The 18,023-nt window shown below is 39.3% G+C and overlaps 1 protein-coding gene across 2 annotated transcripts in view; it reads left to right on the plus strand.

The window, feature by feature from the left end:
- LOC148423080 (dachshund homolog 1-like) overlaps positions 1-18,023 on the plus strand; it is a 155,204-nt gene that overhangs the window by 89,511 nt on the left and 47,670 nt on the right. For both annotated transcript variants that reach the window (XM_088415767.1, XM_088415768.1), the window contains exon 3: positions 3,250-3,405. In XM_088415767.1, coding sequence (XP_088271893.1) covers positions 3,250-3,405 — 156 coding nt within the window. The remainder of the gene's footprint in view (positions 1-3,249; positions 3,406-18,023) is intronic.

An 18,023-nucleotide genomic window follows, 5' to 3' on the forward strand; every position in this document is an offset into this window, starting at 1 on the left:
AATATTGATAATCGTATTCCCAAGTAAAAGATGAGGTTAGCGCTTGTTTTGATTTAACACAATCTCTTTTCATAGAGAACTAAATACAGTAGATCACTGAGTATGTATTATATTTTTCAACAGGTTGGGATTTTGAGCATTTTGATAACTTTACATCTCTAAATGATAATTTGGCTATCAAAAATAATTTTTGATTGTTTTTATTATCGATAAGTTATGGATTAATCAATTAATTGTACCTTTAAAACATTCAGAGTTTTCAGCATAGCGTGTAACTATAAACATCTTAACAAAGATCCGTCTTCGCGGTTAAAACGTTGAGATAGTTATCGTCATTGCACTGCAAACCAAAAGGTATACATTGTCTTTGTTGGGTATGTGTGAGAAACTGTTTGTTGTCCTTTGCTGTCTTAGTAAACCAAACAACCACAAAACAAACAGCAATTAAAAGATCCCAGGCAGCCCTCACACGTTAAGGATGCACAGGCTGCAGTACAATAAAGCACATCCAAAAGTGTGGGTTGGGGCACGGAGATGTGTTCTCCGCACCTGATTTGCGCGGTGAATTTATCACACAAACAGCCCCGGAGGTGATTTCAATATTTACTCTGCAGTCTGTTCTGCATACGTCTCATTTGGGAAACAGTTGACTCTTGGCCATTATACACAAATGAAGGCTGACCTTCAGGCCAGGCAGAGGCTACATTCATTATGTGCACAAGTATCACCTTCTTATGGGCCGGTGACTTTTTTCTGTCTGACGCCTTTTGCATATGGAACAGCCGCCTGCAAACGAGAGGGCCATCGCTGACATGATGTATACAGTGCGTCAATATGGTCCTGATGTATTTTAAGATGCAAACAAGCCTCTAAATTATATGCGCAAAATGACTCTCACCATCTGCCCATCAGCTGGGAAGAAGAGCATCCTCTGCCGGGCTCACACGTTCGATTCCCGCCCCTTCCCATGCGTGCTAAAAGCCGCTCCTGAGCGTGACAGCACAGCGGCGACAAATGCAAAGACAAAGCTGCATATCAAGTATAAGCAGTTAAAGGGCAGGTCATATATACTCTATGGTGAATCTGAGTGATTTCACTAATAGGCGTTTTCCTTTTGTATTTCTTTTTTGTCATTTCCCAACTGTGCATCTTTGATGTTGTTGGCGAGGAGAATCCGGGAAATCTCCCGGGAGCGCACGTATCGTACACACGGGCCCGGAAGAGCTTTAGCGCTATTTGTCCCCAATGCTGGAAACAGAGGCCTCATGAATAAAGATTTCAAGTCACGTTTGATACAACCAGAAGCCCCGAAAGTGCCGCAATGACAAACCCGATGCTTTATGATCTCTGCAGTGCACTCGCCATATGTGTGTCTATTACTAGAATACATTCAGTCCATTTTTTTAGATGGTCTGGGCATGCTACTCCTCAATGTTTGAGAATTGGATGATAATATTTTTAGGAAAATCCATATTTAGACACATAAAATAATCTTCTGCACACTAGAACCTAGAGATGTTGGTCTAACGCCATGGTTTTTATTACAAATGATATTTTTCAATTATTTGAAATTGATTAAATATGGTACAAATCTTATTCAACTGTAATATCATAGCTACACTATCAACCTTGACAGAGGGTATAGGCAAAAATAATTTAATTATTTGAAAACATCAATCCACCACGCTCTTTGACTCTAAATATCTTTAAGTTGTGCAAAACTTACAACTAGATATGCAAGACTTGATTGACAGCTGAACAGGGCAGCACATTACATCAAAGTGCAGCGTACTGTATATGTTGAGCCATGCACGCTGGGCATTGTGGTCTGGGTTTAGTGTTTTCATTTTTTTTTTTTTTTTAAATAAACTTTTCTACCTAATTTGGCTAATTGAGTGAGTGAAGGGGAGTTGGTAAGGTTTAGCTTTGGGTTTTGGTTTAGAATGATGGAGGTTTGAGTTGTATTTTTGCGTTTTGCGTTTTTTTGGGGGGGTGGTTAAAAGCCGATTTTGGGTGTCACAAGTGATGACGGTGCTGAAGTGTAGACAGAAGAGCTATTGATAACTGGCTGATTGACTGATAATTCCAATTTTGGTCAATTTTATAAAAGTAATGAATCAACAATTACAGAAGGGGGTCCACGAAAAAAAAACACCTCTGCTAAAATTGTCCAAATACCAAGAGCTAAACCCTCCAAACAGAAAATATTGTCAGGTGTCCTTTGTCCTGTTTGAAAATGGACTGATTACCATCGGGCTCAGTCAAATCAAGACATTTCAAACATCTGCTTTAATTTTGGAAAGCAATGATCATATTTTGGCAAATTTTGTGTTTTTGTTTTTTGTTTTTTTTTTACTAAACTAGGAAATCAATCATAAAACATCCTTAATTATTTTAAAAAAGAGCTTTTTTTGTGATGCCAATCCTGAATAAAAATCCTACTTTTGAATGAAGAGATTTTGTTTTTTAAATTTGAAATCCAATTAATCAATTAAGCACCAATATCATCAACTTTTTAATTAAGTATAGTATTTAAATAGTCATTAGTTGCAGCCCTAATGTGAACCCAATTTGGTTCTATCAGCTGTCAAAACTGTATTAAAAAGGAACAAATGGGCCACCTTTCTATGTTTTTGAAGTGGTTAGGAGTGAATTTGTACAATATTCTGGTTCAATCCACTGTTTATAGTTAAAGTATACCAATAGGCCACGCCCTTTAAATTATGGGCTGTTTTCTCAGAAAAACAACATTAATAAAAACAAGCATCACAATTGGCCTCCTAAAATTGCCAGCCCACCAGGCAGATCCCAGGGCCAGTTTAGTCCTTGTCATAGAAATGTAATATCAAAGTATAACAAATCCACCGTGCACTATTAAAAACACAAAAACATACAAGCAAATGTGGACAGTATGTCGTGAATAGTGATATTAATATAATTGCATCCCCCCATTGAAAACAAATATTTGAATACAGAGGGTGAGGCACCATGGGGTGGGTGTAGCCTTCATCACAATCGTATGATACCATCATCATGACAACCCGCTGTGAAGATATCCTCTGTCACCACATGAAAAAGCACGTACATGCCTGTTCCCTATGGGGTATGAAATTATTCATTGTTCTACTCTTTCAAGAGTCGTCTTTTTTTCATTCATTTGCCAAAGCAGGTTTTTTGCATCCCCTGGCGGACTTGCGGCAATCTGTAACTAAGCCGTCTGTACGCTTCTTCTTTGAACCCCCATTCAAGGTCTGACGGCGGCAGCGGCGGCTGCTGCCAACGCGGCCATTGCAGAGGCCATGAAGGTCAAGAAGATCAAGTTGGAGGCCATGGGCGGCTACCATGCCAACGCCAACCACCACCATGGGGCCGACGGTGAGAACGGAGATCTCAGCTCCAGCGTTGGTGAGGACGCAAACTGTACTGACATTAAAACAGTAATTCTCAGAAAGGTTAAGATTGACATATAGCATTTTACAAGCATATCAAAAGATTTTTGTGAGCATACCACAGGATTAATATTTTTTTTTTTATGTTTTACCCATGCAATGTTGCTTTTAACTAGCTACTAGCGATCTGGGCAGCTAACATTTCTTCATCATTTTGACTATTTCAAGATTGGGGAGAAGACTCACCTTGGTTAAGCTTGCATTTGTAAGATCATCAATAGTTAACAAACCTAAACAAATTTGGCAGTAGTTATGATACGCAATAGGTAACAACGTTTCTTGTAAGATGGCATTTGTTTGAGTTTATGGATTAGCAACCTTTTTTGAGTGGGTATTGTGGTGATTCTTGGTTATGAGCTAACATAGAGTGTTTTTTAAGACCATAAAGTGGTACCGTGACTTCCAACTTACATGTTTTCCGATTTATGAGCCGTCACTTGACTGAATTTTTCTATAATTTTGTGGGGTCTGCACTTTTAGATAGCTTCGACTCTCACAGCATTTTTAAAGCATATTTTTAAAGCATATTTGGATGGATGGATGGAATCATGGATGGATGGATGGATGGAGTCACGGATGGATGGATGGATGGATGGATTGATGGATGGATTAGATATTTTGTGGGGTCTGCATTTATATCTAACCAACAGACTATTAGATTAAAGACAGATTTAACTGCATTTTCTTCCTTTTCATCTCATCTACGTCCTGCAGCAGTTGAAAACATAGGCAACTTAAATAAAAATGACACAATTTATTAGTATTAGATAAATTCAACTTTGGCGAATTTCAGCTGGCTGCAAACCTTTTTAAGGGTAAGTCTTGTTTTCCCTCACCTGACATGTGAGATTGTTGTGTTGAAAGTGAGGGTGAAAAAAACAACACTCTTGAAGGCTAAGTGAATCTGTGAACACAATTTCCCAAAGCTATCAGCCTTTTAACAAGGCCTAATTGAATTGCTGTGAGAGCTTTGGGTTTTTTCTTTTTCCCCCCTTCCCTCCTTTCGCTATGCGCCATTCCAATTAATTATTAGCCCTAAAATGCAGAAGGATTTTCATGATATCACACAGCAGCACTTAGTGTATTAAAGAGAACGATAATAGAGCAGATCCACAAGCCCGTTCCGAATTATAAACCAAATGTATTCCCTGTAGCTTTGGCTGCTAAATGGAAGCTTTTGGATTCACTTACTGCGACTCCTGAATACATTTCACCGGTAACACTTGACACCGCACACGAAAAACAGGATGTGTTCCCGAAGCCGATTTTAACAATGCGGAATGCATAAAGCGTGAGGTCATCGCTCCGAGAGAATGGAGTGTATAAAAAAAGAAAGACGGAAGAGTATAGGAGCGCGCGAGGTCACGGAAATAAAGATAAATGTGAGCACCAACAGCAAGGCTGCGGCAATGGAGCTAATAAGAAACTCTTTTATCTTTTTACAATTTAAATGGTAACCTTGAGCCCGGCCATACCGCGCTAGAATCGTAATTCTAGCCAGCGAAGGGCGGGAGCGGCTCTCAGGTACGTCCGGCATTAGCTTGTGAGTGAAATATATGGCGGAGACGCCTCTCAGCCCCATCCACAATCAATTGGATTCTTTTTCCTTTAATATTTACCCGCCGCGATGAGACCATGCTCGTCTGCATGGTGATGAACAGTCTGCCAGTGGCGTTTGAAGGTGACCTGTCAGTGAGTATGGACAAATCTCTCGCTCGCAGAAATGTAGAAAATAAATCATTAGCTCGACAGGGCCACTCTACAACCCCCCAGCGCCCACCTCCTCCTCATCTCGCCCCTGCTCTCACTCAGTCTCGGCGGATTTAAATCAGCTCAGATTTATGATTTGAATTAATGCTTCGTTTGGTCAAAGGAATGGTCTCGGAGACAAATGATGTTTGGTACTGAAAACCATCCTCATATTGATTACCGGGTGTCGCAGCAATCTCGTGTTTATATCAAGCACTCGCCTGTGACAGGGGTGGCCAGCCGGAGTCATCCTGATAATATGCCGCAGAGTTATTGCATCGGTTCTTCATCCGTCCCCACCCTTGGATTACATTTAATACCAGTAAATCCACCAAAATATCAACTTGTGTGATAACGATTCAACAACTATTTGAAAATATTTTATGCTCCTTTCTCACTGCACGCTCTTGACACTGCTTTACTCGCCACTAATGCACATGGAAAATACACCTCTACCCTACCTACAGTAAGTACATGTCTCATTTGTCCACCTGACTTGTAACCTCACTTTTCCTACCTACTTACTGACCTTAAATACCTATTTACCTAACCTACCTACTCTACCTGCCTACCTACCTACCCAGGTACCTACCTAAGTACCTTTCTGCAAATCTACCTGCCTACCTTATTATACCATCCTAACTATGTGCCTTACCCCTAAGTACCCAGTGTTCTTACCTACAGGTAAGTGTCCCTTCCTTGTCATCAGTCCTACTCCTAACTACTTTCCTTACACCACCTACCTACCTACCTACCCTAACTGCATACATCTGTAACTAACTACCTACCAACGATTCATATTCAACGTTCCTACGTACTGCACCTACGGCCCGGTTTACTGTACCTGTCTACTATACAGTACCCTCCTAAGTACCTACAATTACTTATCTACCTACCTCTACGGTATGTATTGTACCTACCTACTTCCTAACGCTACACACCCTAGCTTGCTCGCGACTATTGTTGTTACCTACCTTATTATAAATTTCTATGTACCTGACCAAACTTTCCGACTCACCAACCTAATAGCCCATTTACCTACTCAGTTGTACCTACCTTATACATACATTACACCTACCCTACTCAAAGCCAACTTCCTGGGCACCTACCCAGCTCTAAAATACCTATACCCACTTGATTTGCCTACATATATACTGTACCTTCTGTATATATTCTATGTCTACCTACGTCCAAACGATTTATATCCAACATACCTAAAACCTATTCTATGTACTCTATCCACCTACTTCTCAATACTTCATACCTTAGCTACCAACCTACCTTCCTTCTTTCCTTCCAAATAAGCTACACCCTATCTACCTCCAACCCTAGCTATCTACAAAATGTCCAAAACAGGATATGTACAGTAAATATGACCAGCCATGACATTGATATAATTGGACTGCATGGTTCTATTAAATCCCAAACCTCTTAGCTACAGGTGCCTCCTCTGAGTGTTTGTATGAGACAGTTGAAAGCCGAGCCAGCCAGTGAAGGACACTCTGTTCCGTTTGTAGAGTTGGATCGGCCGTCACAGGCTTTGTGTTGATGTAAATTGAAAGGCGTAATGTTTCTCCCTTGCATTAAATATTCATCTCAATTAGAGTTTCCCGTTTGCATCAATGTTATTAATTATAAGAAAAGGAAAAACAGCCGGGTCCACTCTTAAACTAAACTGGCTGAACATCCCCAACGAGAGAGGAAGTTTTTGGGAAGTTTTTTTAAATTGGGAGACAAAAAAATTATATATATATGTATATATATATATATATATATATATATATATATATATATATATATATATATATATATATATATATATATGTGTGTGTGTGTGTTTTCCATTTTTAATATGAGAGTGAATGGGGGTTGCGTGTTAGGAGCAGCCCTCTCAAAGTACACAGTGGACTGTTCCTGTGCCTCTCAGGAAATGCCACAATTACAGATCACAGACCAAGCAAAACACGTGTGGCGCTGGGCCTTGAGGGGGATAAACAGCCCCCACCACCCACTACCCTCCACAGCCCTCCTCTGTGCACTGACCCCAGCTACAACCTTCATTACTGGGAGAGAAAATACTGTCCGCTGCCCACTAACAAACACCTGCCAATTCCATGAGAAGGAATTGTTTTTTTTTCTTTCTTCTCTAGCGTGGAAGGAAAATAAAGTGTTTCTCAGTAAGAGGAGTGGGAGGTAAAGATAACAATGTTCAACCTCTCCTTCTTTATTATTTTATCAAAATCTATCCATCCGTCTTTCACCCTGCCTACCCCCCAACTCTACTTCCCACTCCCAGCCTTCTTTTCGGCCACTAGGTGCATGCCTCACCACTCGTCCGACTCGTTACCATGCAGCTTTAATGGAGCTGAAATCCCGCTCGTAATTAGATATGGGAATTCTGACTGTCATCAGCCAGATGATGCCACCAACCAAAGAAACACAAGTGGGGAGAGGACTGCTAAAATGCACCACTTCCTAATCTACTTATGAGCAGAGGAGACTCATATATACTGTACAAAACAGGCCAGCCTCAAACAAATGTCCCTCAACACTAGTGGATTTTAAGACAAATGTCTGACCAGATCAACACATATATCTGTGACTCCATACACCCTTGTCTCAACAACAACAACAACAACAACAACTGACCATTTACCAGCAGAATGACATTAATGTACCTGTGTGAATATATGAGTGCCATGTTTTTTTTTTTATAAACCAATCTTGTCAAACTATGATAATTATTTTCGTCACAACTGAATTGGAGAAATGACTGTTGGGTCTGGTAAGCAGTTCAGCCTGGGGCTGTCACTATCAAATAGTTTTAAAATCGATCATTCTACCAATTATTATTAGGTATTTTTAAGAACCTTGATTTGCTAATATTGTTTTTCATGAACACCAAACTACTGCATCAGTAAGAGTTTTTAAGCACAAAAAAAAAAGAAAAACACTGTCATTCGGCCACGAAGTGGAGTACGAACACAAGAAATGCAGCCGCCTATCGAGATAGTCTTTGCAAATGTAAAGATGCAGTAACATTTTTTGAGTACTGTTCCACTTAATAAAAATGAATATTAGTTTATTTTATCATACTTTGTTTTTAATTGAAAACCATGGCTTCTCAATTTGTCGTGGTCTTTCCCCCTTGCTGTCATTGCAACACTGCGCGTGACTGCACCGTAGCACAAACATGGTTACAGCGGACTGTCAAGGTGGATATTTTTAGTCAACATATTTTGAAAGTTAGCTTGGTCAGGTTTTATTCTGATCCCTAGTTTAGCCAATTAGAAACCAAAGAAATGCATTTGTTAAAAAGACACTTTAGAAAGTAAAGTGACAAAAAGTGAGCAATGATTATTAAAAGAAAAGCGCTTAAACTTTGTACTTTCAGTTTCTTTCTTCAAAAACTGCTTGTTTCTCATAAAACAATTTAAGGGATTTGAATAGGCCTACATAATTTCTTGTTTTTTTTTTTAATTCGTTAACTTTTCATTATTTCCAATACGAAAAATGTGTTCTTAATTCGACCAGCGTACTGAAGTAAACATGTTCTACCTAAGCAGTTTTGTTGTTATGGAAGACATAGCAGTCTACATCGGAGTCCAAATTTGCCGCCTGCTTGGTTGGCATTGCCCACATATCTGGAGCGTTGCCTGCATTCAAGTTTGGGGGAAAACGCCAGGACAAGAAGGAAGCATCATTCTCTCCGTTCCAGGGTCATCAGGCTAATTTTTGGCAGCTCCACCCTGATGCTTGCATGTTAGCACATTTGAGTGTGTCAGTGTGTGTGTTTGCGAATGTGTGCATGTGGAAAAGGGGGGCTCTGGCCCCTGAGAGCGCTCTGTGAGGAGACCACAGCTGTACACTCCCAGCAGCTAATTGGTCCTTATCTAGCTGTCCCATTCATCTTCATTTTTTACCAATTACTGAGCATTATCTGTGTTCTCTGTTGGGTTTGGGACTTAATCCTTTTTGGTTAAGCTGACGCTACAGCTTGCAAATTTCAAATAGAAAGGATGAAGACTGAGCATAAAGGAATGGAGGGCTGGTGAGGAGGGCATAAGTCATGGTAAATCTAAACTAGAAAGTTCCCATTATCCTCGGCCGGTCGATAAAGAACAGCATCGCATGAGGGAGAAATGGAAGAGATCAATTATCGGCGTTTATAATTCAAGTTTGCAAACAGTGCAGCCGCATTGATTATGTTATTCTTGTTGCCGTCACCATTATTGACTTGTTAAAACCATATTTTCTCATCATCATCATGTCTGCGGTCACAGAAAGAACGTCACTTTAAGAGGAATCATTAATTATTTAAGGTGCATGACCGGGCCTGAGTCATTGCGATTGGCCCGCAAACAGCACGTAGCCTAGCGCGCAGCGTTCGTCCAGAAGGTACATCAAGACTTTGCAATCTGGGGCAGTTAGCCTTAATTTTGCGAGATCAATGCATAACGGGCCGCCTCCCGATATGGGGTCCGTGCTTGGCGACGCTGCAGAACCGCCCAGAGCGAGCACTAATTACCTGAATGTTTACCGCTCTGCTGGATAGCACTTTGGATCATATCAGCCAGTCCATTTACATCCAAATGCTAAATAAGATACCAGGCTATAAACATGCGTGTAAATGACAATGTTTTCCAATCAAAATCTTCCGTACCCTCATTTTGATGGCCTAAAGCAATGTTTGCTAGCCTATCAGCAGAACTTATTTTACATAACAAAACGATCTGAGAGCACATCACACATCAAAAATGACAACAAAGTGGATACACAGGTTAATTATGTAACTTCTGTCATCGAGTGAAATCACTTAATTGCTCCGTGTGTCACAAAATGTCACTGGCATAGATAGACAAATTAAGATCTATGATTTGTTGTAAACACAGCACACTAACGTGCTATATGACACGCTGTATAGGTATATCTGGCCTACAGAATAAAAATGTTGATAATCTCCTTCACGTATGGAGAAACCAATAAAACCATGTTGCATGTCATGTCAAGCATTTTCGATGGCTGCCAGCAGTAGCCGTCAAACGCATATTTCAATGACACGTCGTACCTTTTGTTTTGCAGAATACAAATTCACAAATTTTGCTAATAGCTTTATTAGTATAAACCAAATGCTGACAATTTAGAATCATATTATCAGTTGATAGTAATCGTAAAAGTAAAACTCTAAAATTGATTCCTGCATAACCGAGTGACTAAATTATTCATTGGCCAGTGCCACCAGTAATATGACATGACAAATAATCACTTGATTTAAAAAATGTAATAATACAAATCAAAATAGATATGTTCAAAACATGGATTACAAGTGAAAATTCTTGCCACTTCTACCATTAACATAAATTTGTGGAACCTAAAATCCTGGGAAACATTTAAACCATTGACAGTAAAATCATTTTTTAATGATAACACTGTTAGGCTCGTGACTTATGGTTAAAATAATTCATAGGGCCCCGGGCATACATGCGCTCAGTGAAGAAGTTGGCATGTCTTCACTTTTGTGCCAAAGTATGTCTAATTTACCATTTGGGAATTTGGCAGAGCAGGCTCCGCCTTGCTGGACGTTCTGGAAGACGAGGGGCATTTTCTATTAGCCACGCTCCGTGTACATGACAGTTTGGTGACAAAAAGTACAGTCGACTTTTAACCAGGTGGAATCAGTAGTAGTGCAAGTAGTCTAATGATTTTGTATTTCAATCAGATGGAGGCAGACGGACAGATTCTGTGCTCCACTGATATGTGCATCAGACTCTTTGAATCATTCTAGAAATAAATTCATTGATAGTATCTCTGCAGAAAAAGATAAAACATGACTTTGGATTATTCAAGATACATTATTTTACAGGACTGATTTTTTCAGTTGACATTATCTCACGTAGCGGACTGAGTTGAGGAACATAAGAGGAGCTGTATCAAATTCGTACTGCACACTTGTGGGTAAAGCGCTCCAGTGATCTGGTTAAAATTGAATGTTACAGGTTTCAAATATTTTTTTTTTTTTTTTTTTTATGAAAATGTGTTATGGGGGTGGTTCCCAAAGTTTGTGGCCTGACTGCACAGCCCTGTGAAATCATTTGGGTTATTAATAAAAAAAAAAACAATATATTTGCATTTTTTTTTCAAATTGTAAAAAATGACTCTACAACAAAGCAATTTTTTTTTGTTGCTTTTTGTGTCTACAATTGCTTGCTAACCAGGCGATGAAGCCAAAATAGCGGAGGCGCCATTTTGTTTTAAATGCTGTTTTTGACTAAATAATTGGCAGCAACCTGTTTGCTGGAAATTTAACCGGTTTGTTATAAGGAGGTGTTGAGTTTTTTTATTTTTTAAACATCAAGTAACAAATATACCTGTTGACAAATATAATCTGTTTTTGAAAAAAAAGGGCACTCATGTTTGATCTTAATGAATTTTTTGTTTTGTTTCCGCTAACATTTGCTATGGGGGTCCTTGGAAAATGTGCTTTCCCTGACTCCAAAGTGTTGGAGAACGAGAGAGAAATTGCTGATGCCAATCCCAGCTGAGTATGGAAAGCAGGCGGGAGACACCATGAACTGGTTTCTAGCCTATTGAAGGGCACACAGAGATGAACAACCATTCACACCTTAGGATAATTTAGAGTGTCCAATACACCTGCCTTGCATGTTTTTGCAATGTGGGAAGAAGCTGTAGGGCCCAGAGAGAACCCACACGGGCTCGGGAAGAACAAGCATACCCAGCACAGGAAGGCCAGAATGAGCTGGATTTGAACTCAGGTGCCTTAACTGGAAAGCGGATATGCTAACCGCTCTTCTACCTAGCCGGTATATAATTGGAGGCAAATTCCAGACACTCGAGTGATTGTAGTGGCATTTCATAGTGTTGTGTCCGTCCAAAGACAAGGCCACAAGCAGCGACGCAGCGCCCGCACTCTTGACAGCAATCGGTTTGGTCACACTCTCTGCGCCAGCTGTCAGCCTCAACTCCGCTACTGCGATTTAATTAGTCTGTTTATGTCCTTTCTAATAATAACGCTCTCCGGGTGGAAGGACACATCCGAAGCGGCTCCAACCTGCTCGCTGCTGCAGGAAACTGGTGGCTGCTCTGTGAATGTGGGCCACCATATGGATGGAGGATGGTGGCGAGAGCTTCCTTGTAGTTGCTGCTAGACAGCACGATGGCCCTCGGGCTAAGATCTGGTATCTACCCCCATCTCTACTTTATCGTAACCTTAACCATTAGGGGATAAAGCACATGCTGACCTGATATGAGTGTCTGGGGGCAACTTCATCCATCTTCCTGCATAGCTCTCTTGTGGGAGCCTTTTGTCGCCGAGAAGCTCTCGAGAGCAACGAGATTTTAGCCATAGGCTGATGGAACTCGTTTCATGGGCAAGAGCTCCTTTGCGAGGTAGTGGTGGTGGTGGGAGGGGACCTTCCTGTCTGATTTATGCATTACAGGACTGTATTGTGTTGTGGCGGCGGGAAAAGACATTTAAAAGGTTCAGGAACAGAATGGTAGCAAGGTTTTTTCAAGTGAAGACAAGATGAGCAAAGAGCTTAATGTCTCTCTCTCGCTCTCTCTCTCTCTCTCTCTCTCTCTCTCGCTCTATCTCTCTGTCTCTCTCTTTCTCTCCCCCCTCCCTCCATCCCTCCCTCTCTCACCCTCTCTTGGGTTGATGCTCTCGCCATCTCTCCATTAGGCTGTCGAGCCTCATGGGAGCCAGGTGACAGATAAGTCACACGTTTTAATAGACATTTCAACAGATAAATCTGATAATCATTCCTCCTCTTTAATGAAGTTTAATGTCCTCGTTCCAATTCCTCCAGCATCCGCTGTCGTTGAATATGCATGATGGGGAGTGCCCACAAAAAGAAAAAAAAAAAAACAAATGCTGCAACAACAACTGGAGAAATAGATTATAATAACAAGGGGGATTGATTAAATGTTATTTCCGTAATTATGCATATCGAGCAGTTAGTGGGCGGTTGCAAAAAAGTCGGCTGTGGAAATGTTTAAATGACTCACACTAGTGAGTCACACCAGTGCCGATAATATTCAGTGCTGCAATCAAAACAAATAAAACCAAGATTTCATTGAAGATGTACCTGTCTTTCTGCCACAATGTTATGCTTTACAATAACAATGAACTGTGGATTACTTAGTTGAGAAATCATTAGAGAGGACAGATGTCCTCTACTTGAGCACACTGTGATTTAGTAAGCTAGCATTTATGAATCAAAACATGTCCATGAAAAATTTCTACGACAGTGGGAACAAATGGATAGGATTAACTGTAGAGTTGACCCCTGATTTTTGTTGGGGGTTGGGGCCAGCCAAGCCCATGAATAGCTAAAAATTGTATGTAATTGATGTCCATTTAAACACATTTTAAAAAATTGAGAATTAAACACCCCAAATTCCCCTCAAAATGCTGATTAACATTACATATTATCATCCTAATTTTGCTAACAAACAAACATAGTGCTGAGCAAATTTATTTGACCACTGCCCAATGTAAGGTTACCACAGTTGCATTGGTAATTACCAAACACTTTTTTTTTTTTTTTAATTACAGGAGGATGGATTTTATTTTCCAAAAACTCATGAAATATACTCAAGATTAAAAAATTGCAGTTGCTTGTTTGGATTCTTCCTGAAAATCTTTATTTTTGTTGAAAATGTAAATACTCTGAGGGCTCACCGAAATTAGCACATTTAAAGCACTTTGCATATGACATTATCATTAAAGTTTATAACAGTTGGTTAAATAAAGCTATTCAACATTTGGTGCTATGATGGTATTATGTTTTATATTGTGGGGTGTTTGGTGCTCAGACAGGAAGTAGAATTTTTATTTTGGTTGTGAATATGACAGATTTCAGTTCTAAGTGTCAGTTTTACAATTGGTGTTTTACATTCAGCGACCAATTTCTTTTTTTCTTTTTCATTTTGATCATTTGGATTGTTTAGTTGCTGTAATCGCCATATTGCCATTACATTTGCACATAGTGTAATGTTACGCCGACATGCTAATGTTCCCTAGTAAGCGATGATGTTTCAAACGTGTCGGTAATTTCGCAGCGAAAACTGCTTTACATCACCATGCAATCACACTCTGCATTATAGCCTCGAAACCTGCGATATGCTGCCGAAAGGTTGAATGTCGTTTATTGCGTGTATCACATTTACACCAAGTGACATTGTCTTTTCAGATTGTGTTGATCTCTTCACTTCGCAAAGGTCAGCCCCTTGCGCCGCTAAATTCGAGCTGACAGAGAAGAAGAGTGAGGAGGGGCGGGGAGGGGTTAGACAGGAGAGCAGACGCATCGCCCCCGCATCCTGGCGCTCCAAACTAATCTATCCAATTAATGAAGAATGAGCTTTAATGATGATGATGGGTGACAACTCGACTGGTCAGTTTTTTAATTTATTATTTGTGCACATCAAACTAACCAGAAAACAATCAGGCTGCATTCAAGCTGCACGTCCCCATTCGCAATTGAGCGCCTATATTGACTGTTTTGTGTACAATATTTGAAAGTGACACAGATACAATAATATTATGTTTACATTTAATGAAATGCCATTGACACTAATTAATCCAATTTATGTCAGATTTTTCGGGGGTTTCATGCCTGTTTTGTGCCTTTATATTACGATGAGCGTTATTGAAACTGAGCTAGATGAGACCGATGTTAAATGTGCAATTTGAGTAACAATGTCACTGAGTGTGCAGCTGAGTGAGAAAAGAATTAAAGAGAAACAAAAAATCTATTAGCATAGAGCATTATATCATGGTCCAACAGAAAACAGACACAAGTGTTAACAATAGAGTCTCATTCCTGGGGCGACAACGTAACCCACATTTGAATGTAGGTCATAACCTAACATTAGCTAAGATGATAATAAAATCCAAATTGTAATATTTTTCAAAATGAGAAACTGTCACATGTGAAGAGTACAATCTGGACCCTGAAGCATATACGTCACAAAAGCCGAAATGTACAACGTCTTTAAACACTAAACTCCAGTGTAACCACAGTGAGCATCAAAAATTAGACTTGGAAAACTAGACTTGGAAACTATACTTGGGAAGAAACGATAAGACAGCTTGATGACTACAGGATGACTACATGACACTGAGAACTGAGATCTTAAATACTGCCATAATACACACACACACACACACACACACACACACACACACACACACACATGCACACACACACACGTATATATATATATATATATATATATATATATATATATATATATATATATATATATATATATATATATATATATATATATATATATATATATATATATATATATACAGACCATGCTGTTTTTTTTTTCCCTCTTTACACCATCTGAGATGCTGGTCTATCCTTGGTCAGTGTCCTGGAAACACTAAGACGCTAATCTGCTATTAGTTGGCGTCACTCGTTCCACAAAGCTTTGTTCTCCTGTGAGTGCTTACAAAAATATATTTATAGTGCATTTTAGTGCTTAATTTAAATTTGAATTGGTTAGCCATGGGTCCAAAGATTACTAGTGATGTTAAAGAGAGAAGAAGATGATTTATATGGAAACGAATATGAAGAAGGCTAAATTAGCCTGTGTGTGTGTGTGTGTGTGTGTGTGTGTGTATATATATATATATATATATATATATATATATATATACACACAATCCCATTCATTATAGGGTTCGGCCTGTAGTTCCAAGCATTCCAAAATCCATGAGTGCAGCATTGAGTCGTAAGACTTCTTGTAGTAAATCTAACAGTGCAAGTTTGTTGATTTGGGTTTAACAGTCTTGGGTGAACGTCTTCTATTTTGATCCATGTGCCTAACCATAGTATTTGAAATGATTAGGCACATGGATGGACTGTACAACATCAGCATGTCATTCGGACTTGACAAGGGTGTGCAAATGATTTCTAGTGGAGGGTAAACTACCTGAAGCAAGCATAGTAGATGTGTAGGACAGCTACAAGTATCTTTAAATTCCACAGGCAAATGTCAATCAGTAGGAAGTAGCTTGGAGGGCAGCCATGGCCAAATACCTAAGGAAGGTAATGCAGATCTTGAATAGTCAGCTGAATGGCAAGAATAAGATCAAGGGTGAAAACACCTATGTCTCAGTTATCAGCTATCCTGCTGGCATAATTACCAAGCCTCTGAAGGAGATGCAAGCCACTGATATCAAGACAAGAAATCTCCTTACAATGCACAAAGGGCTCCAGCCCAGGTCCAGCATCCTGAAGCTGTGCACAAAACAGAAAGAAGGGGGCCATGGACTAGGGATCATCAAGGGAACTATGCAGGAGGTAACAAAAGGCCTCCAATAGCTATAGCAGGAATAGTGTACCATAACATCTGTACGGAATATTGATTGGAATCAAGATAGCAGACATCGCCAAAGATGGTGAAAAACAACCAGGCCAAGATCCTGTGGGACTTCCAGATCCGACCTGATATAGTAGTAGAGGTGGATAAACATGAGAAGACAGCAATTACGATAGATGTGGTAATCCCGAGTGATGGCAAATAAAGGAACACAAAAAGCTGGAGAAGTACGAAGAGCTAAGGAAGAACTAGACAAAATAAGGAGGGTAAAGAGAACATTGGCACTGGGGGTGGTTTTTCCCAAACTGGCTGGGTAGCTCCAGCAGATACCAGGAGCAACATCTGACATAATATAAACATACTGAGAACACCTTAGATGCATAGAACCCTCAAGCTCCCAGGCCTCAGATATTGGTCCCGAGCTTGAAGGAGTTACCGCAGACGATGGGCAAAAAAATAAATATACAGTAAACATAAGTCAAGTCATGTTTATTTGTATAGCCCTGAATCATCACAGTCTCAAAGGGCTTCACTGGTGAAGAGAAATCATAGATAGCATCGCATACAACATCATAAATACACAGTGGCATTTCTTGAGCAAAGCTCCCAGAATGGTTGGAAAAACTAAAAAACCTCATCTGATGAAAATAAAAAAACATACAGTATATACGTTCATATATATTATTTTAAATTGTTTCCATATTTTAATTGATCCTTCTTGTTCTCAAATATTTTGGAGTCAGGGACCTCTTTTAGAAAGCAAGGACTCCCATTGCAAATGTTTGCAGAAACATAACAAACCAAAAAAAAATAAGTCAAACATAAGTGCCCTTTTTATTTGCCAACAGATTCAATTTGACAAGAAGTTTATTTGATACTTTTCTGCTATACTGAACTTTCGAAAATAAAAATTTCAAATAACAGGTATAGTAAGTACCTGTTAAATATTATATAACATTATTACCTGTATATATATATATATATATATATATATATATATATATATATATATATATATATATATATATATATATATATATATATATATATATAGTACGCCCTCCTTGAAAACTAGTTTCATAGAATTTGTCAAGGACCATAAGAATATATTTCCGAAATGTTCACAGACCAAGTTAAACGGAATTTGTTGAGCTTTTGGACTTAAAACAAATGCTAATAATACAACTTGTATTTTTTTTTTTTTCAGTTTTCGTATAATTAGTGTGATGCAGAAATGAGTACACCCCACTGAATCTCTTTGCGTAAAGCAACATTTTAGGTTTCTAATGTGAAACTGAACAAACAAACAACTACAGTTGAGTCTAATTAGGTGTTAATTAGGAAGTTGGCTGTTTTCTGAAGCAAACCATCCTTCCCCATTTCCTGCTGTCAGCAATGGCACCACATGACAAGGAAATGTCTCTGGATCTGAGAAAGCAGATTATTGTTCACACAAGAGAGGTGATGGCT

This window comes from Hippichthys cyanospilos, chromosome 5, assembly GCF_059441005.1.
Source record: "Hippichthys cyanospilos isolate Australia breed blue-spotted pipefish chromosome 5, RoL_Hcya_1.0, whole genome shotgun sequence".
NCBI lineage: Eukaryota > Metazoa > Chordata > Actinopteri > Syngnathiformes > Syngnathidae > Hippichthys > Hippichthys cyanospilos.